Source organism: Heterocephalus glaber, unplaced genomic scaffold (genome assembly GCF_053883595.1).
Source record: "Heterocephalus glaber isolate CG9 unplaced genomic scaffold, H.glaber_assembly_v1.0 deba00001553, whole genome shotgun sequence".
Classification (NCBI taxonomy): domain Eukaryota; kingdom Metazoa; phylum Chordata; class Mammalia; order Rodentia; family Bathyergidae; genus Heterocephalus; species Heterocephalus glaber.
The window spans coordinates 35,000,001-35,025,129 of record NW_028258344.1 but is presented as its reverse complement, the minus strand read 5'-3'; the positions used below and the strand labels follow the sequence as shown (position 1 = coordinate 35,025,129).

Here is a 25,129-nt window from a genome sequence, read left to right as displayed (position 1 = left end):
TGTTTCAGTTTTCTCATCTGGTTCTTTCTTTCTCTGTCCTCCTTTCCTTTACCTGCTCCCATACTGTTTATTGAACCCAGGGTCTTGTGCATGTGGATAAACACTCGATTGTGGTTTAGGTTGCCATTAACCAGGATGGAGACTAATACATCAAGAGAAGATGGTAAACTTACTTGGAAATATTAGGTTTCAGGTTTATCTGCTGAGATACTCAATAGGGAAGTGGATTGCAGGTTTGTTGAATAGAGATTAGTCGGCTGGAAATTTGATTTGATGTCACCAATGATAGCTAAAACCTTTGGAGTGGCTTAACAGGAGGAAAATATATGGCATAAAGAGAAGGAAATTTCTGAAAAGAATACTGGGAAGTAGCAGGGCATCAGAAGGGATGAAAAGAGAAAGAACAGTGATAGGGGATTCGAGAGAGTCAGGTGTCACTAAAACAAGGGGACAAAGGGTTGCATGGGCCTGAGGTGGTGGACCGAAATGCTGCAGCAGGGCCAATAATTTAGAAGGGCAAGATTGCATTTTGTGTTTGGCCATCTGTGGAGGTAACCTCTGTGCCATTGTTGGAACTTGTTTGTGGTGGGTAGCAAAGTGGACAGAGCTACTGAGGGGAACTCTTATGGCTGGCAGTAGAGGGACAGAGGATGCCACATCTCCACTGAGAGGGTTTTTGTGTTCTCTTTGTGAGAGAGGCCCTAGTATGCCCTGTTCCTGGAAAGAGAGCTGGACCAGGTGAAGCTAAGGGAGAAGCTAGAACGACTCTAGTGGGAAGCTTTCTGGAGGTTGAGAGGTGCTTCTTCTGACCTTGGAGGCAGGAGGTGAGGTTTCGGGGGTTTATACGTGATGACCATATTCGGGTCACTCAAGTAGAGTGTGAGGTCATCTGCAGAGAAGAGTGTCAGAACTAAGCTAGAGAAAAGTGTTTTCAGATTAACGTAACCTCTTGTGATCCTCACTGGCTTTATTGCCTCACCCTGTCTGGGTCTGTAGCAAGCTGAGGGTGCTAGGGCTCACTGAATCCCAGAGCCTCCCTTCTTCCTTCTCTCTGGGTTGTTTAGCTTTCCCTCTTTGTGTTATCACTACCTTAATCTAACATAGACCTCAGAGTGAACTTGGTGGCCATTAACCCTCCCATTGTGTTTCTGCTTTATGACACCCCCTTGTTTTGTGGTTTTTTTCCTCCCCTTACTGTTTACAACCAACTCATCTCCTATCAGTGCTCTGTTGGAAGTTGGAATCCCCCTTCCTCTTGTGTTTCCACGGATAGTTATGAGAACCTCTGTCCCAGACTCTGCGATAGGACTAGAGTGAAGCAGTGCTCTGGGGTGGGAGGGAAATTGAAGTCCAGATAAAGGGATATAAAAGAATTTTGAGTTTTCTAAGTATTGTGAAAGAAACAAAGGGGGATGGTTGTGATGGCCAGGGGATAGTGGAGTCCCCAAGGGGTGACACCAAGCTGAAACCTAAAAGGTGAAAATGAGCTGACCATTTATAGAAGAGAAAGGGGAAGTCATATTTTTTGTAGTATTTATTGTGTTCATAAAAACATTCCATAAGCATTGGATTATATGAACGAGTAGGAAACTGCTTGGAACTGTTTGTGATCCAGTTGTGCCTTTCCCACCTTCCATCTTTCTTCCATGGTTCCTGAGAGCTCTATATAAGACGTGTAGCAAACCATCCTTTTAAGTTAAGACAGATTTTGTGTGTATTTTTTTAAAAGGTTGTTAATTGGCAATGCAGTTATTATTACTGAACTTATATATATTCCCAGTGGAGCAGAAGAGAGGAGCAGTGTTCCTATCGTTCAGTGGGATGGTATTTTCTCTACGCCATCGATGTCATTGGCTTCTCAGAGCAACATCCAGTGGGTTTTTTGTTGTTGTTGTTAGCTTGCGATTGTTGAAGTCAGTTGTTGTCATTGAGAGAAAGAAGATGGAGTTAGTTAAACCTAAGAAATAGTTAATAGGAAACTAGACCTATATATCTTGCCATGCACTAAACTAAAATCGAAATGGATTAAAGATCTAAATATTAAAATAGAAACTCTGAACCAGTTGGAACAGAGGTTAGGTAGAACCCTTGAAGACATCGGTGTAGGAAAAGATTTTATGAACAAAACCTCAGTTGCCCGTGAACTAGCACAAACAATCAACAAGTGGGATCTCTTCTTATTAAAAAGCTTCTGCACAGCAACAGAAACCACCAGCAGTGTGAAGAGACAACCCACAGTGTGGGAAAAAATCTTCACCTGCTTTTCCTCAGACAAAGGTCTACTATCTCAAATCTGTAAAGAACTTAAAAAGATCAGACCTCCCAAATTTAAAGACCCAATCTGAAAATGGGCATCTGAAATGAACAGACATTTCTCAAAGAAGTAGAAATAGCAAATAAACAGATGAAAAAATGTTCAACATCACTGGTCATTTGAGAGATGCAAATGAAAACAACACTGAGATTCCACCTCACCCCAGAAAGAGTGGCTGCTATCATGAAATCAACCAATAACAAATGCTGGTGGGGCTGTGGGGAAAGAGGAACCCTGCTCCACTGCTGGTAGGAGTGTAGACTGGTGCAACCACTGTGGAAATCAGTATGGAGATACTTCAAAGAAGTAGGACTGGAAGTTCCATTTGACCCCGCTATTCCACTGCTGGGGATCTTCCCTAAAGAATTAAAAGAATCATACCACAGTGATATATGTGTGCCCATGTTCATAGCAGCACAGTTTGTGATAGCTAAAACTTGGAAACAGCCCAAATGCCCATCAGCTGGAGACTGGATCAAGAAAATGTGGTTTTTTAATGAAATGGAATACTACTCAGCTATAAAAAATGAGAAATTAGAGACATTTATAGCTAAGTGGATGCACATTGAGGTGATATTCATAAGTGAAATAAATAGGACATGTGTAACTACTGAATAGTTTCTCTGGTGTGAGAAACTGAAAGTGTAAAGAAGGACTAAAATATATACTAGGTAATGTGAAATAGGAAGAAAAGGGGCAAAGGGGAAGGTAGGGAAAAGGATAGAAGGGAATGGGATTAATATGAGAAAATGGAAAAATAGGAACAAAATCTTTGTAAATAGGAAGGAATGGAGGAGTTGAAGGGAGGTCTGGACAAGGGTGAAAAATCAGAACCAAGAGAGATTATGTAAAGGTGCAAATTTCCAATGATGAATGTCATTATATTGTATACCTAAAATGTACCAATGATTAGAATGGATAATCGATAATGCAAAATAGGAAGAAAAGGTCCAAAGGGGTAGGGGCAGTGGGAGGGGCAAGGGAAAGGAAAGAAGGGAAAGGAAAAATGCTGAGAAATGGAAAAATTGGAAATAAAGTCTGTAAATAGGGAAGGGTGGAGGGAGTGAAGGGAGGGCTAGGAATGTGGAAAAAATAAGAACCAAGATGCATTATGTAAAGGTACAATTCCCAATGAGAAATGTAATTGTGTTGTATATCTACAATGTACCAATAAAAGAATTTAACAAAACAAAAAAGAAATAGTTAATAGGCTTTAGGAATTTTCCCATGACATTCGGGCCACTGTTCTTTGAGAAAGGAAAGGCAGAGGTGTTGTTCTGTTCTCTTAAAACAGAGATCCCCTCAGTTTTTCCTTGCTCCCATGCCAGGGATGTCGATGTCATGGTCACAGTGGACTTCCGTGGTCATGTTAGTCTTATGTAAAAATTCTACCCCTTTGCCTGTTGAGGAAGTAGTAAGATTATCATAGGGATGATTTTGGATATCTCCTATTTTGAATTATTAGGAATAAGTTAATTACAGTGAACCTGTGAATGAGATCAGCTTGCTTTGTGTTTAGACACGACTTTTCTGATTAATTTATCTGACAAATAATATCAAGAAGGTTGTTCTCTTGCAAATGACCTTATAGATCTCTGCAACCAGCACTGTTCATTTGTACTTGGAGTGCTCTTTGGAGTTGTCCATCAACGTTTGGTTTGATTTCCCCCCATTACGATTCTTTGCAAGCTCAGAGAAGACATCTCTAGTGCTATATGAAATATAGATGATTCCTAGTAAATGGATGGGAATTTAGACTGTCATCTTAATTTAATAACATATTTACCGACATTTAAAGGAGAAATACAGATGAGACTACATTAAAGGCTTCTTAACATGAAATTTATTTGTGTGTTCACTTGAGACATCCCTGGAACTTAAGGTGGTTTGTGAATTGTAAAAAATGTGTCACTCAAACTGTAGCTAGCCAGACTTTTATAGTTTAGGCTCCCCAGTGGTCTTCTTGATATTAAGAGATGTGCTTGGTTTTAAAATATCTTGAAATAAGGGAGGTGAAAATAGACATATTTAGGGGGATTTGAGCATACATATGCAAGTGTTTTTCCATTTTTAGCCAGGGTTTCACTGTGTAGTCCAGGCTGCTCTTGAACTCATTATGTAGTTCAGGCTGAACTTGAACTCAGCCCAGTCCTCCTCCCCCAGCCTCACAGGTGTTGGGATTACAGGTGCGTGTCACCACACCTGGCCAGATGTTTCTTTGGTAAACAGAATTTGAGTTGTCCTTAGGGGGTATTTATTAGCAATTTATTAATTAGAATATTTTCCCTGAATTACTTTATTAAAATAAGATCATGGACTCCATGAAAAATTCTATTATGCAAAATATTAACAGGCAGAGATTCTGGTAGGAAATGTTGGATGTGGGCTGGGGAGGGTATCTCAGTGGTAGAGCACTTGCCGTAGTGTGTACAAAACCTTGTGTTAGATCTTCACAATGGAGTAGAGAGTGAGTGTGAAACTGAAACAAGTGCATGGGTGTATGTGTTTCCCATTAGTGTGTGACTATGGATATGTAAGGAATTTGATAGTATAATTTATTCGCTGTCCAAACTTGTCTCGGGGAAACCCCTCCAGAAGAAATGCTTCAGTGAAGCTGCTTTCTGGAGAGGATTCCGTTTTGGTGTGTGGTATTCCTTGGATGGTTTATAAAGAATTTAATTGATTGCTTGAGGGTTTTAGTCTCATGACGTTCCAGTATACCATGTAGATTTTCCCCCGATGATCTCTACATCTTTTCCTTTCTGTCTGCTACCTCCTTATTAAAGTAGCATTCATTATTTTAGTCAATGAACATTGGTGCTAGGCTCTATTGGGTAATTGGAATTTGAGGTAAGTACTTTCTTGTGCTGCTTGTGTTCAAGGGTTTTCATGTGATAGATACATAAAACCTCTATAGATAGCTGTACCTTTTGGACCCCTCTCCTTCCCTTTTGGTTGTCTTAAATGTTACTTTTTTACTTCATTCTGAAGCTGGACAGCCTTGGTAGAGTTCCAAAGACAGTCCAATCTTCCGTCAACATTTTTTCATAGCTGGTTGTGTTCATAGAAAATCTGAACACACTAGATGTGATCTCAGTTGATTTTGAGGCACATACTTACCGTATACATCCCTCATCAAGAAAAAATTACTACCAGCTTGCATGATATCCTGCTTGGATTCCATGGTATTCATTCAAGATTCAGAGATGTTCTAAGGATAAAATATAGTAGTTTTAGTGTTAAAATGGAGCAAAACAATTAACAGGAAAAGGTTTATCACAATGTGACTATTTGCCACTACATAGGAGTGCTTGGTTCCACTGTGAACCACTCCCTTAAAGATAGCCATTTATGGTATTCTGTGTCTTCTTATGCAGTTCCTTTCAGACTTTTTTTTTTTTTTGACATGTGCCTCCATCTATCTATAACTGTCTTATACATTTGTAAAAAACAGACTCTTCTAAACCATGTAGTTTTATAACTTTTCCTCTCCCTTAGTGTGTGTGTTTTTTTTAATTCATTAAGTTTATTGGTACATTTTAGGCATACAGTATGATGCAATTCATCATTGGGATCTTGCACCTTAATATGATATATCTTGGTTCTTATTTTTTTCCCCATTCCTCTGCCCTCCCTTAGTGTGTTTTTAAAGATCTTTCCATGTAGATAAATATACATGTCCTGTTCCACTGTATGGTTATGTTAGAATCTGAATTGCCAAATGGCCACTGTCAAATAGTGAGGTTGTTTCCAATTTATCTCATTATAAATATACTCTTCGTATATTGTATATTATATATTTAGAATAATTTCCAAAGAGTGGAACCTGGTACATTAAAGGATATGTATAATTTAGAAATAATATAACCATAGCCTGATTGTCCTGCAGGAGAATTACCATTTTATAAAAGTTTGTTGAAGTGACAAAATGTCATTTTGTTACATGAAAAAGATGACCTTGTTACTGAGATTAAACTTTTTTCTCTATAGGGTTATAGATCATTTATGTGTCTTGCTCATTTCCTATTTCTGTCTGTCTGTTTGTTTGTTTGTTTGTTTTGAGGCAGGGTCACACTAGTCCATGCTGGTCTTGAACTCACTGTGTAGTCCAGGCTGGCCTGGAAATAGTTACCTGCCTGCCCAGCCTCCCAAGTGCAGGGATTCCAGGCTTGTGCCACCACACCCGGCTGTGTGTAAGACAGAGGTTTGCTTTCTATTTTTAAACTGTTCTGTAGTAGTTCCTAGGAAAGTTTAATTAATTGCTGTTTATTAATATGAGGATTCGTCTTTATCATATGCTAAATTTGTATGCTAAATCTATTTCTGAACACTTAGTTTTTGTTTGAAATTTATATCCCGTGATTCTATACGAACAACACATTGTTCAAATTATAGTTTTATCATGCATTTTAATAAATATTTGGTTAAACTTGTTACACTTAATTTTCAAAGTTTCCTTGAGTATTTTCATTTATATTTCAAATTAACTTTAAACATTTCTGTAAATTTTCATTCTAGAAAAATTCTGTTGGTATTATGTTTAGGATTTAATTAACTCTAAGAATTAGAGTATATCTACACAGAATAAAGGTGCAATGGACATCTTGACTATGTTGATTTTTTTTAGATGATTTAGTATTACACAGAGGGCCTACTGTGTGCAAATCCTTATGTTTAGACCCTGGAGATACGCAGTTGAAAATGTGAGGACCATCATCCTTTATCCAGACCAGCTTTTATAGTTAGATGGGGGTTAGGGGTAGATACTGTCAGGTTTACATTTTGGAAATCCTGCTCTGGAAACTTATGAGAAAGGATTTGGGCTGGTAGGGACTGGAGGCAGAGAAGATTTTTCAGAGGCTTAGTAGGTTTTGAAAGTCACATCGGAAGTAAACCAAGGGTGGATCTTAAAAGTGGAATTCCAGTTGGTGGGATATTGGGATGAGCTACACTGGGAAGGAGGTAGTGGGACAGAAGAAGTCTTGGAATGGTTGTGGTGTTTGGGGCCTGGTCAGCTGGTTGAAAGGATGCTCTGTCCAGAGATTGACATATGGGAGGAGGCATAGATTCCCGAAGAAAAGGATTTCATTGGTTCTAAATATAGCTGTCAGTGGGATAGCCAGACAGAGTTGTTAAGCCAGTAATAAGATCTCCCTCAGGAGAGAGTGCTTCCCAGGCAGAATTTGTTTCATAAAACGTGAAGGCCTTTGTTAGGGACCAGAAGGGGTGAAACTGTTTAGGAAGAGGAGGCAGTGTAAAAGGAATTCCCTGAGCCTCCTGGAGATAACTCGATGAACATGCCCTGGGGAGAAGTAACAGGAGGTGCCAGAGACAGGTCAGAGTTCCAGAGGTCAAGCAAGATAAAGACTGATAGATAGCTGGGGGAGTAACCACAGAACAGTTCCTATTTTTGTTGGGGTAGTTTAGGTAGAATGGTGTTGATGGAAACCCATTGTAGTTGAATGAAGTATAAAGATGAGAGAATGGTTTTCGCTGTCAGCAGTTATTATTTTGTTATTTCTGTCATTAAATCAAACTTTGACACACTTTAAGGAGATAAGGAGTTGATTCCTTTGCTCTACTTTCAAATCTGTAATATTAAAATAGAAAACTCCCCATTTTTTTCCCCGTCTGTTCATGCTAGGTACTGAGCAATGTGGTAAATGCTAGGACTGAGTTAACACATGAGATCATACATGTATGATATGAAATGATATGCTCCCTCCCCTTGTGCAGCACTTTACTGTCTTACAGGCATTAGAAAAATAAGTAATTGTATAATTTTTGTAACAGTTGTGGTAATCCCTAGAAAGACAGATGGTACAATAGAGGTTATAACACATGAGAAATCAAGGACACTTTCCCGAAGGAGCTGAGATGTGGTTTTCTGGGCAGAGGGAAAAGCCCTGAGGTCAGATGAAGTTTGCAACTGATTAAACCTTTGAGGTGTGAGATAAGATAGGGAAGGGGAGATTAAATCTGTACAGGGTACAGGTCATTTCAGTTTTGGATTTTATCCTAAGAGGGATGAGAAACATTTAAACCCAGGGGTAACTTGATCCCACCATTAGAATGAAAGATCTTGAGGGTAGTAATTTTTCTCTATTTTTGTTCCTTGGCTTGTTTTTGTTGTCTGAAATAGTATCTAGACTTTGTAGATGGGTGGATCAATAAATGCCTCTTTTGTTTTGTTTTGTTTTTGAGATAGGTCTCTTTATACAGTGTAGTCCAGGGTGTCTTTGAAGTCACTGTGTAGCCCAGCCTGGCCTTGAGCTCTCCATCTCCACCCTGTCAGGAGGGCTAGGGTTACAGGCATGTGCCATCAAGCCCAGCTCACTCTTGCCTTTCTTATCCTATTTATTCTCTCCTCAGGATATACTATACCCATAGTACAGAAATGAGCATGTCATTTGGCTGCTTAAAAACTTGGTTGCTTTCCACTTACTTACAATAGGAAGTTTAAATCAAAAGTACTATTTTTTTTTTCCTCCTATAATAATTTTTTTTTTTTGAGACGTTGTTTAGCTATGTAGTCCAGGCTGGCCTCAAACTTGTGGTGATCTTCTTTCTTACCTCAGCCTCCGAGTGCTGGAATTACATGTGTGCACCACCACGCCTGCCCTTAGAATACATTTAATTAATTTCAAGACATACTCCTTTAAGATCCTGCTCTTTGCTTATGATTCAGCCACAGGCGCATATCTCGTGCACCTTCATAATTTTCTGCTTTGACTTACCAACAACTCTGGCTGATTGTCACTGACTAGACTGGACATCCGTGCCTTATATCCTTCCTTATTGTGACAACACACAGCCAGTAGTTACTGGAGGGAAAGTCCTGTGTACTTGAAGACCATGACAGTGTTAGATGGCTTTGAATGGTGGTGTTCACCTGGACTGACGTGCAGTTTGGCAGCTGAGTGTCTCACAGATGCTCGTGCTCAGTTTCTGGGCCCTTGAACTGCCTGTGTCTTCCTCTGTTTGTCACATGCAGGAATTATTTTGCTGTTGTTTGGGCAACTTAGATTTTTTCTATTTTTATCATCATTGCTCAGTGGACATTTGCTGGTTGCCTGTGCCAGAGGGTTTAAATTTTTCTTTCATAAAGAGGCGACCCCACCTCTCATTTTTTCCTGATCTTAAACAGGACAAAAGGGTATAAAGCAGATGAATGTGGAACTACGCTAATGTGGGATGGTCTCAGACCGCTTGGCACTTCCTTGGGAGCTTCTAGGAGCCACTGCCAAGAAGTGGTGGTTAGAATAAGAAGCAGGAGTCACCAGAGTGAAGGTGGCAGCAGCTGTGGGAGGGGTGGCATCTTTGAGGGACTGGCATGTGCACATAATGCCTGGAGTCCACTGGCTTTCCTGTGCTAGCAGTTCTTTTCTTTGTGAAATTGATTCTTCTAGCAAGAAACACTGTTTGGGTACTTGTAAGTGTTTATATAATGCTTTCTCTCCCTCTCTTCTCTTTTTCTCTTTAGTTTTACTGGGGATTGAAACCAGGGCGTTTTTACTGCGCTGTCTTCAACCCAAGACAGGATCTCACTAAGTCACCAAGTTGCCCAAGCTGGACTTGAACTTGAGATCCTCCGTCCTATGTCACGCTTTCTTTCCTAAAAGCTGAGGAAGTTGAAGTTAACAAATAAGACAAAACTCTTATGTTCCTGAAGCTGATATTCAAGTTGTGAAAATATTCAAAAATAATACAAAGGTGTCACATGTGACTGGATAAATGCTATAGGAGAGGAACTGCTATTCTTGTCCCTAATTGATATGACCCAATAATTTTTATTTATTTATCTATGTTTTTGGTACCGGGATCTAACTCAGGTCCTTGGGCTTGCACAGCAGGCGGCGAAACCAGAGCTAAATCCCTGGCCCATGACCCAATAATTTTTTGAAGTTATTTTTCTGATGGTACAGATTTCCCTGGATCTGTGGCTGGCTTTCTTCTTAACCAGAGTTCATACCCCTTAAAGGAAGAGAGCCGTGCTTCAGGCTGTCATGCCCGATTCTGGACTAGATACTGGCTGCAGCACTTCAGGACTTGACCTTGTTGTCATTAGCATGAGATGTTTACTCATAATCTAAACTTACAGTATGTATGCTCACACTTCCTTAGGGTTTATCACTGACTTACCTTAGTCTTCGGTTTTAACAGATCGTTTGCAATCTTTGTCTGTCTGTCTGTCTTGGCTGGGCTGGGGATAGAACCCAGGTGTGCTACCACTGAGTTGCATCCTCAGCCCTTTAAAAAAGTTTTTTTGGACAAGGTCTCATAAAGTTGCCCAGTCTGGCCTTGAACTCTTGACCCTTTTGCCTCAGCATTCTGAGTGGCTGAGATTACAGGCATGCACCACCACCCCGTTGTCTTTGAATTTGTTTGTGTGTTTGTTTTTGTGGTACTGGGGATTGAATTCAGGGTTTCCACACTGAGTTATATCCTTAGCCTTTAATTTTTTTTTTTTAAATTTTGAGACAGGGTCTCACTGAGTTGCTAAGTTGCTCCGGCTGGGCTTGATCTTGTGATCCTTCTGCCTCAGACTCCCAGAGTGCTGGAACTGTTATTTTCTTCCTCTCTCAAATGATCACAAGCAAATGAAATAATATACAGAAACCCAAAACATAAATCAGGTGAAAAAAGGCCTGAATGGCAAAGGAAGATATTCAGGAAGCAGCCATTCCTGCTCCCTCCCCCTCCCCCTTCCCTTGTTGGGCTGCTTGTTACCTGCACGGAATCTTGCCACAAAGCCATTATTTGTACAGTAGCATTTCATAGCCATTTTTGTATGATGGCATTGTCCTTTGTGAGGATGCTCTGTAACTGAGTATTCTAAGATGGTGGCTGTCTGGCACCCGTGGCCTTAGCTGTTGAGCTCTTGAGTGTGGCTAAGAAACTAAATTTTAAGGTTTATTGGATTTTAATGAAAAGGTAAGTCACATGTAGCTGGTGTCTCTGCTTCTGTGTTAGAAAGTGTAGTTCTAGTGTATCAACCGCCCTGGATTTAACGTATACTGAGGAAAGTCTGTATTCTGGTTTTGCAGATCATAGATAAGGTAACAGGAACCTAGATGATAATGAACTTTGAGAAGGACCAAGATAAACTCTGGTTTATAACCTTGGGCAAATTATTCAGCCTCTCTGAGTCCCAGGTCCTGTTTTATACAAAGGGAAGGTTTATGGTACCTCTTCCTTAGGAGGTTTAAAATGAGATAAAACATGCATAGCTTTCAGCATGTATCATTCAGGCTTAACTCTGATTTTAGCTGATGTATCCTAATAGGGCTTTTTTCTTTCTTTTTTTTAGGGGTAAGAATAAAATATGTTCATTACAGAATAGAGAAAAATAAGAAAGTAAAAATAACTTGTTATCCTACCATCCATATGTAAGCAGCAGAAAAACTTGCGGAATGTGGAATGTAGTGTATATTTTTGGTTCATAAAATATTTTTCCTTTTGTTTTGTATATTTGTGACTACACTGATATTATTTTAAAAAGAGCTTTTGGAGTGCATAAATCATATATGTATAAATTGCCTTATACACACTTCTCCCCTAACATTATATAGTAAAAGATCATAGGGAAAGTTTTAATTACTAAGAGGTGTCTAAAAACTGTAAGTTGAATAATTTTTTCGAGCATTGTTCCAGATTTATCTTTGGCTTAAGTTTTCCAGCATGTAAACATTTATTTTAGAATTATTTTTGGATGATAGGAAAAAGAGCCATGGATAATTTTATCTTGAGTTAAAACTCTTATGTTTGTTTTGGGGGGGGTGTTTGTTTTGAGATAGGGTCTCTGTAGCTCAGGCTGGCCCCGAACTCTTGGCAATCCTCCTGCCTCAGCCTCCTGAGTGCTGAGATTACAGGCGTGCACCACTGTTCTTGGCCTACCGTTGTATTTGTTGATAGTCCTAAAGTCTCAAAGTTGTGACTATAGGCATGCCTTATGACTTTATAGTGATAGATCCATTTTTTGAGTACCTTCTGTATGTCAAGCACTGTGCTAAGTGCTAGAAATAGAAAAACAAGATGCTATCATAATCTTTAATAGTGGTCACATACTGTGTGATTTGTGCTGAAAGAGGGATCTGGACAGGGTAGCATGAAAATACAGTAAGTCTGGAACCAGCTTGGGGACAGAAGAGTTATTGCAGTTTCTGGCTGAAGTGACACCTGGCTCGAGTTTGAAAGGAACATTGGGCAGTGGGAGGCAGTGAACGGGAGGAGGGTTTTCTAGGACAAAAGATGCTGTGTATGTGAAATCCCAAGTGACAAGGCGTTTGGGGAACTGCAGTGGTGCCACGTGGAGTTCGACTATGGCAGTGGAGTGGGTGGGAGGAAGGAACCTGAGTCTGAAACACTGCAGACAGGTAGCACAAGCCTTTCTGTGGTCTCTTAAATGCCACAGACTTTCTATTTAAGGTTATAAAAGATCTTGGAAGATTCCTGAGAGAAGAGGAGCAAGATCTCAGGTCACTTCTTTGACCTGTATAGGAGCATGACTGGCTGTGGCGTGAAGAGTAGATTAGAAATGAATAAAAAGGACAAGACAAGGAGTCCATTTGATGGGTTGTTGAACAGGTCAGGCGAGAGCCGTTGGATGAGGAGGCTGGAATTCAGGCTGTAGACATCCATGATTCCCAGGACATTCAGATCTAGAGCTCTGGAGGGATGTCTGTTAGGGTTATAGATAGAAGTCCTCTCTGTCATGGCCAAGGTGTGAACAGAGCCACTGTTTCTAGAGTGCTTACCATGTGGCAGCAGGCCTTTGGCCAACCATGTTATTTATATACACGATCTGAGTTTGTTCCCACAGTGTGGGTTGGAAAAGGTGGCTGGTTTTACATAGGCAACCACAGAGCTAATGTTCAGATCATACTGTCCTTTAGCTCCACACCCTTTATTACCGTGATAGTGCAAATGAAGTCACTAAAGAAGAGATGGGTAGAAATTTGAAGAGGACCTAAGGAGGACTGTGGAGGGAAGTTACCGGTAGTTATCACAGAGATGCAGAAAGGAGAGCCCTTAGGCTGTGGGGTGCAGCCAGGAAGGCAAGAGAAAAATGAGAGAGTAGACCTGGGGAGTCAGGGGCACTGTGTCAGAAGGAATGATGGGCAGGGCCAGGCATGGTAGGGTGAAGGGTTTTTGAGGAAAAGAATGAGGTGTGTGTGAAATCCTGAGTGTCAGGCAGTGGGGTACTCCAGTGCTGCTGTATGGCTTTCAGAGATGGTCATGGTTAGAAACCAGATAAAAACATTTTTCTTGGATTAGGAACAGGAATTCAATTGAGAAGTGTTAGTGGAGGCTAGCAGGATGTCTTGATGCTGTGCTTCATGTTTGTTTGTTTCTTTGTTTGTTTGTTTTTATCAGTATTCCAGGGATTTGGCTAAGGAGGGATTGCTCCAAGGCTTGGATGACCCACATTATCAGAATTTTAGAGATATAAGTATCCTACAGGATGTAGTAGAATGAGGAACTGTATTTCCTGCTGCAGGACACTCTTGTGTTTCTTTGCATCCTTCTGGCTGGTACTTGCCACCTTTTCCACCACAGGCCACCTTTCTGAACACAGAGGGCAGGAGAGATTACAGCTTTGTACCTCTGTACTGGGACAGCTTTCCTTCCTCAGTTCTTTCTTTTTTTTGGTACCAGGGATCGAACTCAGGTCCTTGCGCTTTCGAGGCAGGCAGCAGAACCATTGAGCTAAATCCCCAACCCTCCTTCCTCAGTTCTGAACGTAGACGTCGTGGGGAAGGACTGAGCTTACCCATCTTGGACTAGGCACTGGGCTTGGGCGTCTCATTGGTTTCTTGGGTATAAAGTCATGAAAGAACATGGTGGCTCTCAAGGTGGTTATGAGATTAAAAGAGTTGATGGTTTCCCAGTGTGGGGCAGGGGGAAACTTCAGGCAGGCAGCCTGGGAGTCTCCACCACTAGTGCATGGAAGATAGACTGGGAAATGTGGAAGCAGAGAAAGTGTAGGTTACTCTTTCTTTTTTTTTGGTACCTGGAATCAAACTCGGGGCCTCATGCTTGCTAGGCAGGCGCTGTGCAGCTGAGCTACATCCCAGGCCCTAAGGTTACTCTTTCAAGAACCTGGACTGTGTTGGGCAGGGGATTTAGCTCAGTGGTTTTGCCACCTGCTTCGCAAGCACAAGGACCTGAGTTCAATCCTCTATACCAAAAAAAAAAAAAAAAAAAAGAACCTAGACTGTGAAAACAATTTCAGTGTTTTGGTGTAATTAAAAAGAGAATTGGACATTGATAGCGTTATTTTATAATCAAATTATTAATGGAGATTTAGTAATAAGGATTGAAAATGTATTTGAAAAGAGAACATAGGTGCTAATTTTAATGTTTACAGAAGAGAAATTGCCATTCTTGTGAGCATAGAAATTTATGTGAACAGAAGGCTGATTATAATCACCATTTTCAAAATAATTTTATACGTGGTTACTTTATTGCCAGATATATATTCTCCAGGTCGTCTTCTCTGTGTTTGTGATGATCATAAGCCATATCTGCAGGAACAAACCAGAGAACTTTAGCATTTGCAGAAAATCCTTGAAGTCGTGAAGTCCAACATGTTTAATTTTATAGATAAGGAAAGCAGAAGCCAAGGAAGCGAAGTGATCACTTACAAACACAGTAGTGCCTATCAGAAGAACAGGAACTGTTTTCTCCTTGGGCCTTTGTTTAGAAAGTGAGGAAGTTTTTCCCAAAACCTTTCCCATAGCCTTCCCTTTGCAGCTCTTTATCTAGAATTGGATCACAACACCCATCTTTGAAACCTACTACTGATAAGAGCAATCATTAACTTGATTTATGCAAAACAAGGAGAATCTGCCTTCAAGAATTGGGAGGAAAGGGTAAGTACCTAGATAAAATTAAGGACTTCCAGCTTGGAAGAAAGGGCCACACACTGCTGAGGAACTGTTACATGAGCCAGGCTACAGAGATTTTGTATTTTAGGCTGTGGACAGTAGGATCCTCTCAAAGATTTTAGATCAGTGAAAAGATCAGATTTGTATTTTGGAAGTAACAGTCTTCATACAACACCTATTGCTAGTCTGTTCATACTGTTATAGCAAAATACCCTAGAATGGCTATTTTAAGTAACAGGAATCTTTCACAGTTCTGGAGGCTGTGGAGTGTAAGATCAAAGCATCAGTAGGTTTGTGCCCAGTCTTCATGTTGCTTTGGAATTCTGGGTCTTCACCAGGTAAAAGAGATGAAAAGCAAAAGGAGCCTACATAATTCTTATAAGCCCCCACCCCATGGCTTGAGACAAGGTCTCCTAGTGCTGGGATTACAGGTGTGTGCCACCACACCAGGGTCTCCCACCCCTTTGTAATGAACTGATCCCATCCCCGAGGGCAGAGCCATTTAAAAGGCTCTGCCTCTTAATGATGTCTTATTGGTGCTCTTCGAATTTTGTCCGACTTTCAGCCAGAGCACCTATGCAAGGCTAAGAAGAGAGGTGAGTGGTCACTCTTACTTTTGCCTAAAACTGCATTAACTTGATTGCAGAGGTAAGTTTCAGGACTCCTGCACCTTCCACATAACAGATGGTCCGTGACTTACAATGGTTTGACTTAGAAGTTTTTGACTTTACAATGGTGTGAAAGAGATATATTCATTAGAAATTTTCCTTTTGACATTTGAGTTTTGGTCTTTTCCTGGCTAGCGACACATTGCAGGGTACTGAGCAGCAGTAGTGAACTGCAGCCCTCAGCCACACCCTCAAGAGTAACCAGCTGGAAACTGGATTGAAAAACTTCCACTAGTGCTTGGGAGCTTCTGAGTTTCTGTTACTTTTGCACACTACTCTTGTGTTCCTGGACTTGGAAATACATACTAACATTTGAGAGTAGACAACTGTGTTGCTATGATGTTTGATAGATTGGATGTGTTGAATTCATTTACAATTTATGATGTTTTTCAACTTACAATGGATTTATCAAGCTGTAACCCCCTCAGAAATCAAGGAGTGTCTGATCCTTTATATATTTATGAACTGTTGATGCCATGTGTTCACAGTTTGTCACAAAATTTTTTTTTTTGCAGCATTAGGGATTGAAACCAAGTTCTTCATACTGAGCTACATCCCCAGCCATTTTTATTTTTATCTTGAGGCAAGTTCTTACTAAGTTGCTAAATTTCCCAGGCTGGGTTAGAATTTGAGATCCTCCTGCCTCAGGCTCCTAGAGTATGGTATTGCAGGTGTGAGCCACATTACTCATAGCAATTGGTTATTTTTGAACTGGCTAAAATATAGGGAAGGGATTTGGAAAAGTTAGGAATGTAACCAACCTACATGTAAGAACCATGATCATACATATATATTAAGCACCCTCCTAAGAAAAAATTGAAAAAATATTGAGAAAAAGGAAAAGTAAAAAAGGCCAGGGAATACCAGGGTGTCCTGTATTGATAGAAGCTAGACTTGAAGCATCGGAAAGTGAAGTTTATACTTAGCAGTGCCTGATAAGAGTCAGCACCCTGATGGGTTTCTTTTTCATTTGTTGTTTTTGAGACAGGGTTTGCTATGTAGTTCAGGCTGGCCTCTTGCTTTGCCCTCCCTGGTGCTGGGATTATAGGTGTGATCACCACACCTGGCTATGATAGGGTTTTAAGCAGTATCTTATTTAATTTTTGTCTCCATTAAGGACAGAGGATTGTATCCCTCCCTTCCACCTCTCCATCCTTTTTTCCTTTCTCTTTTTCTCTTTCTTTCTCCCCTCCCTGCAGTGTAAATTTTATTTGGATATGGGTAGTAGTGGTCACTAAATTGCCCAGGCTGGCCTCTTGCAGTCTTACTGCCCTAGCCTCCCAAGTAGCTGGTATTTCAGGTGCATGTCCCCATCCCTGGCTTCCCATTTTTCTTATGAGGAACTGAGGCTCAGGATAATTAACTTCTGGGAGGGCTTCCTACCAGTGGTTAAAGGAGCCAACTCTTGACGCCAAGTCTGTCTTAACTTGGAAGTTTCACCACTTTGCCAAAGATCCTTCTACTACATTGTTTCAGCATGCTTAAAACAATAGTATTTGACATCCCTTCTCAGGCATTCTTGAAAGGGCCTGAGCAGGAATGGAAGTTAGCAGAAGTGCTCATCAGGGACATGTGGAGGCTGGATGGCCGGAAAGCATCAGTCACCATTGTCCTGGTGTGTGGACAGTCATCTGCAACAGCTCGTACCGAGACTTTGCCGTCTCTAACTGACTTCATTGTCAGAACTCTATTTGCCATGTTTTCCAGTGAAATATAGTACAAATTAAGATTCTAATCCCATTTCCTTCCCTGTCTTCCTTCTCCTTTCCCAATTCTCTTTTAGTAGTACGTGGCTTCCACATTGGCTTAATACTTTCTAGTATCTTTTAAGTTCTTTCATTAACACTTCTTCAGGTAGACTGACACTGGACTAATTACTAGTTGTCCAAGAAGTTCCTTATAATCTATATCTGAGACTTCTATTGTAATTGACATGATGTCCTAATAGAAAGAGATGTACTGCCTACCAAAATTGAACGTTTTTGTTATACCAGTAGTGTCTAAAATGGTATGCAAACAAGTAAAATGTAGAATACCTATTTTTCGTACCTTGAAAACACATCTGGAACTGTTTGAACTAACTTAAAGTAAGTGCCAAGGCAGATTATGTCATACCTTTTCTTTTTACTTTAAAAAAAAAAAAAGAAAAAGAAAAAAAAAGGAAATGGAAATGGAAAACATACCACTTCTGGAAGGCCCTGACAATGAATTGGATATTGGAATGGTATTGGTAATGCATATATTTATATATGCCACATTTTCTTCCATGCTCCAGCCATATTTGCTGCATATGTGTTGGATATTTGCCAAGTGAGAGAAATGTTACCACGTAGAGAAGATCATCTTGTTTAGAAGTGGTGTGAATCACGGTAGAAGTAAAGACTTATACTTCCCTTCCCTTCCTGATCAAATAATTTTTTTGTCCTTCTCTTCTTCCCCTCCTGCCTCCTCCTCATCTCTCTCCTCTACTTAAAAAGAAAAATCACTTTATGTCTGTCTTTCACTAACGTCACAATTCTCTTCCAGCAATGAAAAACTAGAAATTATGTACCAGAGAAGTATAATTTTCATGAACTTAAAAAAATTATGTAAGATACAGAATAACTTAATATTGGTTTTACCATATCCTCTAATTTGAAATGGAGTGAAATGCTTCTGTGGTTAAATCATAGGTCTTGTGCTGTTTGCTATAAAAGTTTCAAGAATATATATTTCAAAAAAAATTTTTTAAGTAATCCAAAACAAATGCAACAGAGCTCAGCATACTTGAGACATATTTTCCGAATTTATCTTAAATCTCTCTGCTCCAGAGGGTTTTTGTGTGTGTAAGGATCGAGCCTGGCCGGTGATTTCACCATCTATCTCCGTTCTGGATTGATTGCACTGAACAGCACAGAATGAGTTACATATGGTCCCACTTTGTCTCAGTTTATAGGACCTCTGGTTGGAACTCCATTTGATCAGTATTAAGTCAACCATCGCAGAACTTTGGCTAATGTCAAAGTCCTGAATATATCCGCGTACATATATTCTGGTTAGAATGTCCATATTCCTGCCTGGAGTCGTGGTGTCTTGCTATGCATTGGTTTGGTGGTGGTCGTTCATAAAATACTGATGACATTTTAACAATTAAAAGAAAAAATTAATCACCTCTGTTGATGGTGCTACTCTGATGATGCTCTGGGTGATAAATGTGGACCAAGACTGATATTCAATACATTTTCAAATAAAAAGTACATTTGCATCAAGAATGTTTTCTAAAGTTGGGACAGAGGTGGAATACAAAGGTTATATTAAATATAAACTTGATTCTTAAGTTTAAAGAAACCTGTTGTCAGCTTTTCAGAATTTGCGTTTTTCTTAGTGTGGGCTATGTAGGAGGAGGAGGAGTGGGTGTGAGATCTGTTTGAAAGTTGAGGTACGAGGGTGGTAAGGGGGGACCTCTATGCTTCAGGTTCAGCGTTGGCTGGTGAGAGTTGTCTCCCTTTAGGGCTCCTCTCTCTGCCAGTTTTCTCCTCCTTTCTGTTGCTTGCTTTATTTGTTCATTACTCCTGCTTCCCCTGCCCCCTCTGCTCTTCCTTTCTCTGTCTGAGCAACCACGTGCTGCAAGTCTGTGTATCTGGACTGCCTTCGCTCACAGTTCCATGTGAGTGTTAGCAGAATGAAAGCCAGATGGACCAGCCGTCCCCACTGTTATCTCCCAGCCGACTCTGGCAGGCCTCCCTCTCTCCCTCCTTTCTTGGCATGACAGAAATATTTGCCTTTATTTAGGGAGACTTGTATTTGCTGCTGTACCTCTTCCCTCAGCTGCAACATAAGCGGAAAGCTATTTATTCCCTTGTTGCTGAGGTTGGTTGAGGTGAGTAGAATGCGCAGTGAATTTACTGAAGAAGCAATTTTAAGCCTACCTAACTTCTGTGTTTTTCTGGAATAAGAGACTTACTGATGCTGATTATAATGTGCTCTGGCATAGCAATATGAAGAAAAGTTTTTAACAGTAAAGGAGGCGAAGCTCTCTACCATCATTTCATTCAGAACTCTTTTAACGACTTTAGACTCATTCATTGTGATTCAACCAGTAGATACTGTTAACTAGATCATCCTGTGAAATGCACTTATTGGGATAATGATCATTTTTATTCTTTTACTACATTTCCCCTAATATGGTTTCAACATTAGTTGAACTTTTTAAATGCTGTATTTTATTGCAACCCGAGTCTTAATGAGACTGCTTTGAACAAAGTTGAGCTAGATTTGGAATGGTGATAGTAGTTTGGGCTTTTCATTTTCTTTTAATAATTGACTTTTAAGTAACTTTGAGAATTTCTCATTATGGTTATCACAGTATTTTAAAAGGCTAATTCTTCATAGTTTGTTTTGCTTTTCTAAATGTTCAAGTGTAAAATACTTGTGTCTTAAGCTGTAGAAGCACCTCAACATTTTGGGGCTGTGTTTTCACATGTTTGTAGAAGTATCTAGACAAAAACTCATTTTGCTAAAGATCTCTTGCTTTGATAAGTAGATTAAATTAAGAAAAATAGTTTGCAATTTTAAGAGAAAAGTATTAGGAGAAAACAGTTCTGAATTATACGTGTTCATTATTAAGTAGTCAAATTTCTCCGTATCTGTCTTGCACTTTAAAAGATAATAGGATTGTCTTTAGTTTTTGTTAGTTATCAGTCTGAAACTTAAACATTCTGTGTCTGAGATTATTAATCAGTGTATTGACCTCATTTTTTAAAATGACAGGTCATAAATTCATGCATTCTAAGTAAATAATAGCTTAACTTCATTGTGAAACATAAAGCATTTATGTAGTGGTGATTTTAAAACAGAGCAGATAAAATTGAAGGGAGAGCTATGTCTGGGAGACGTGAGCTGTTTCATCTAATGGACCAGAACACTAAGCAGGGAAAGCGGATGGCAGGTGTTAGAGAAATTCTCCGCCAAGAGCTGCCTCCTGCCAGTGTCTCACCTGCATAACAGACTTCAGTTGGGTTTTTTTTGTTTGTTCTTTCTGAGCTGTCAGGAGGAGTTCATTATCGTCTTTCTTCCTCATCTGTTCTGTACTCTTGCTAATGTTGGCTTCAGCTCCGACTGAAGTTGTGTTGGTGCATATAACGCTACTAAGGTAGCATCTGCCCAAGCCAGAAATAACAATAGGATATAATATAACCTAGTTACAAATGAGGTCCTGCCATCTGCTACACCTTCTTAAGTGGGGTCTGGATGATAAAATCCTGATTTAAACTTCTGTAGATAAGCATATTTTATTGATAGAGGATGTTGAATTTCTTCTGTTCACTTGCTTTTTAAAAAGATAAACCCCACTTGAAAACTAAGGTGCTTAAGGAGTAAAATAACCTGTTCCTGGTGGCATCCTCCAGATCGTACTGAGAAGCACTCCACAATGCCAGACTCACCTGTGGATGTGAAGACGCAGTCTAGGCTGACTCCTCCGACCATGCCACCGCCCCCCACCACCCAAGGAGCCCCAAGAACCAGCTCATTTACACCGACAACATGTAAGTTGGTCACGTTGGAGTTTCATGTTTCAGTTTTAAAGTTTAGATTAGTTTTGCTCTGCATGTAAAATGTCAAGGAAAAGTAAAATTTAGTGTCCATGTAAATAAAGCAAAAAAAAAAAATAACATTAGTTTACCAGTGAGGAGGTAATGAACGCAAACAAAAGTATATCTTGGGCATAAGTGATATGACTACCAATATTTATCTGCCTTTTATTACTTCAGAGTTATAGTCTGCTATGTTTTTAGCAAATGAAGAACATTGGATTTAGTCTGAAACTATAGTTGTTATCCCTGTATCATTTATGTGAAGCTCTCCTTAGTTTGGTCAGTTTGACTTGGAATGTGGAAATATACTGTAATTATTTCTGGGTTACTTCTGGTCTTCTAAAACCACTTCGTCTATTTCATACTGTTATAAATAACATTAAAAATTAGACTTTCTTAAATTAAAAAGGGCATTGCTGTATGCAACACTTTCCTATGGAAACCTTTCTGAAATTGGTAGCATTATTTGTTTCGACCTGGTCAGGCTTCCATTAAACCTTTACTGCATTTTCTCTTGGCTCAAGTCCTTCGTTCTGAGTCAGTGCTCATACTGCTTTCTGTACCATCCAAGGAACGGACAGAACATTCCAAGAGAAGAGCAATTTCTCTTGCTTTTCACTCTAATTCAGCAGGCATAGTGGGTAGGTTTATTTTAATCAATCTGAATGTTCTGGTTAAAATTGTCATCAAGGATTTATCAAGCTAATAAATGTCATCTGTTGCAGATAATACGATTTACGGACCATGTGCCGTGAAATCTATATGAATGGACAGTAAGAGGCTAAAATAAGATCCAGAGGATTATAAGGGGTCAGCAAAATACACATCCTAGGCTATTTGTCCAATGTTGTCCTTCCATTTAAAAGATCTTTCCAAATGTGCAAGGAGCAGAAGACTGTGACATGCCAAGCTGTAACCCTGGCACCTTATGTTACCCCAAGTCCCAGTGATAGGCATATGTCTCCTATGAGATGGTCTGGTGAGCTGTCATTTTTTGACAGGTTACATTGGTACTGATTTGGGATAAGAGAATCATTTTATTATTATGAAAAAAAACTTAAGGAATAACACTATCCTTAAAACTTCTTCAAACTATTATTGGAGATAATCGAAGTTATATTAGAAAGATGGGCTTGATAAAGATCATTTTGTCAAATTAATTGACTCAACATGATGAAATCATCATTTTCTTTAGTGACAAATGAGCAAGTTTTCTAGTCTCGTTCTTATGGATTATCATCTGATGTTCAACTACATTTTATTGGAAATGTATTTACTGAATTACTACCAATGTATGCTCTTGGTTGGATTGAGGTGTCCTCTTTCATTTTCTTGAAATTACTCCTTGATAAAGTCCGTTTTGGCTTTATATGTAAAATTTGCTTTTTCCCTAAATAAGTGGTTAAGAAATATGAGGGAGAAAATAACCTTCTAATTGGGTGGTATAAGGTGAAAACTTGAAAGCCCTATTTCTATAAACACAGCTGTCAGTTGTGTGTATAAAACATGATTAAAAATGTTCAGTGATAAATTTAGTCTCCACCAAATGTACACTTTCTCTAGAGGAGCAGTTTAGGAAGGAGTAGCCCTGTTATATTGATGTAAGCCTGTGACAAAAGGCTGACATCCAAAGCTGTTTGCTCTGTTTGGAACATTTCAGGTGGTTGGCATATGTGCTCATGGGAGGCAGGGCTGGCCCGGTGTTACTGCAGGCTCTGTTTGTTATCAGCTTCTGTGCAAATGCCAGGCCTCCATGTGAGGAGTGGACCCGGTTAGTGATAGAAGAGACTGGTGAGCCTGTGAAGTCCATGATTTTACAACATGTTCCAACACCTTTGAAATTACAGTTCTACCAGATTTCAAGGGAAGGAAGGAAATGTGGTGGCAATTTCCTTGTACTTGTTCCCTGAAATTTATGTTTTCCTTCTGATTTTGTGCCCCTGACAGTAACTAATGGCACCAGCCATTCACCTACAGCCTTGAATGGCGCCCCCTCGCCGCCCAATGGCTTTAGCAATGGGCCTTCCTCTTCTTCCTCCTCTTCTCTGGCTAATCAACAGTTGCCCCCAGCCTGTGGTGCCAGGCAACTCAGCAAGCTCAAACGGTTCCTTACTACCCTGCAGCAGTTTGGCAATGACATTTCACCAGAGATTGGAGAGAGAGTCCGCACCCTTGTACTAGGACTGGTGGTAAGTAACAGGGACCAGCCCAGAGTTATGGGGTAAGGGACAGCATGTGTAGGAGATTCAGAAATAGAGACCCCATCCTCATAGCAATTTTGTGGGTATTTTGCTTTTGTTTTTTATTTTTTTGCTTTCTGAGATATGGTCTCCTGATGTAGTCCAGGCTGGCCTTGAATTCACTATGCAGCTCAGGTTGGCCTCGAACTTGGAGCACATCCCCTCCTTCAGCCTCCTCAGAGCTCTTATTGTAGGCATGTGCCACCATGCCCAGCTTCTCACAGCAGTTTTGCTGTAATAGTTTCTACACCTGGAGATTATGTGCAAGTCTGCTACAATAACAAGTTTTCCAATTCTGTATTATGTATTGACCCCCACCATGGTTACTTTTACAAAAAAAAAGCTATACAGCTAGGGATGGTGCATGTCTGTAATCTCGGCACTCTGAGAGGGGGAGGCAGGAGGATTGCAAGTTCAAGTTCACCTGGGCAACTGGGTGGGTGACTTCATGTGACCCTGTCTCAAAATAAAAAGGAGAGGATATAGTTCAGTGTGAAGGACTCAATTCTATCACTGGTACAAAAAAATTACTTTTATATATACAGATTTATTGTTGTCATAGCCATAAATATGTTTGCACATGTGTGAATATATCCATGTGTGTGTATTTGTACAGATAAATGTTTATATAACACATGTGTCTATGTATATTTCAATAAGTACCCTCTTGGCATAGTTAATGACTTCAACACATAGAATGATTTTGTTATGTTAATGATTCACGTAATCTAATTGGGCACTCATTTTAACTTAGTTGCTTTGAGGAGGAGTTTTTATTTAGATGAACTCATAAAACAATAAATCCTCATTTCTCTTTAACCTTGGTAACTATTAATTGTTATTTTCCCCCCAGACTAAATCTCTGGTATAGATAGAGTTACTTAAACTGTTAGTTGAGAATGGAATTGTTAATTTTGGCACATTACACTGCAAATGAGAACATGTATCATTTCTTTGCTTCCTAAATCTCTTAGATTTGTTGTCATTCTCTACACAAATGGAGGACTCTCTAGCTTTTAGTAAGGCCATTTTCCCTTGGAAACTGAGTCATAGAGCAGTTCAGTCTTTCATCCATGATTAGGCTGGAGTAGAAATTGGGATGATGGGCAGCAGTTTCCCTTTTCATGAAGTGCATCATTTATTTTTATTACGTGGCCGTATCATGGGCAAAGCAGGACTAAGAGGCATGCTTAAAATCACTATAAACTATACTTGACAGAAATTTTGCAATTTAAATTTTAACAATTAACTGCTTCTCCTTCTTGCTCCCAGAAAAACGACTTTCCCATTTCCCACTGTCCCTGGTGCAAATCCAGAGCACAAAGCCAATCTGATAGGTGTGTCAGTATATCTTCAGCATGTTGGCCGTCACCTATCTTCCCTTTTCATTCTTTTTTTTGAGTGTTATGTGACAGATTTTCAACATGTAAATACGTTAGACCAG

The 25,129-nt window shown here is 39.8% G+C and overlaps 1 protein-coding gene across 4 annotated transcripts in view; it reads left to right on the top strand.

Annotated features, from left to right (window-relative positions):
- The window catches only part of Runx1t1 (RUNX1 partner transcriptional co-repressor 1), a 111,004-nt gene that overhangs the window by 19,644 nt on the left and 66,231 nt on the right, over positions 1-25,129 (top strand). The window contains exons 1-3 of one of the 4 annotated variants that reach the window (XM_087190596.1): positions 2,210-6,518; positions 21,260-21,397; positions 23,393-23,634. In XM_087190596.1, coding sequence (XP_087046722.1) covers positions 21,283-21,397; positions 23,393-23,634 — 357 coding nt within the window. In that variant the 5' untranslated portion in view covers positions 2,210-6,518; positions 21,260-21,282. Of the gene's footprint in view, positions 1-2,209; positions 6,519-11,126; positions 11,249-11,272; positions 19,732-21,259; positions 21,398-23,392; positions 23,635-25,129 lie in introns of those variants that run through there. The other 3 variants (XM_087190595.1, XM_087190594.1, XM_087190593.1) reach the window with 3 other exon arrangements.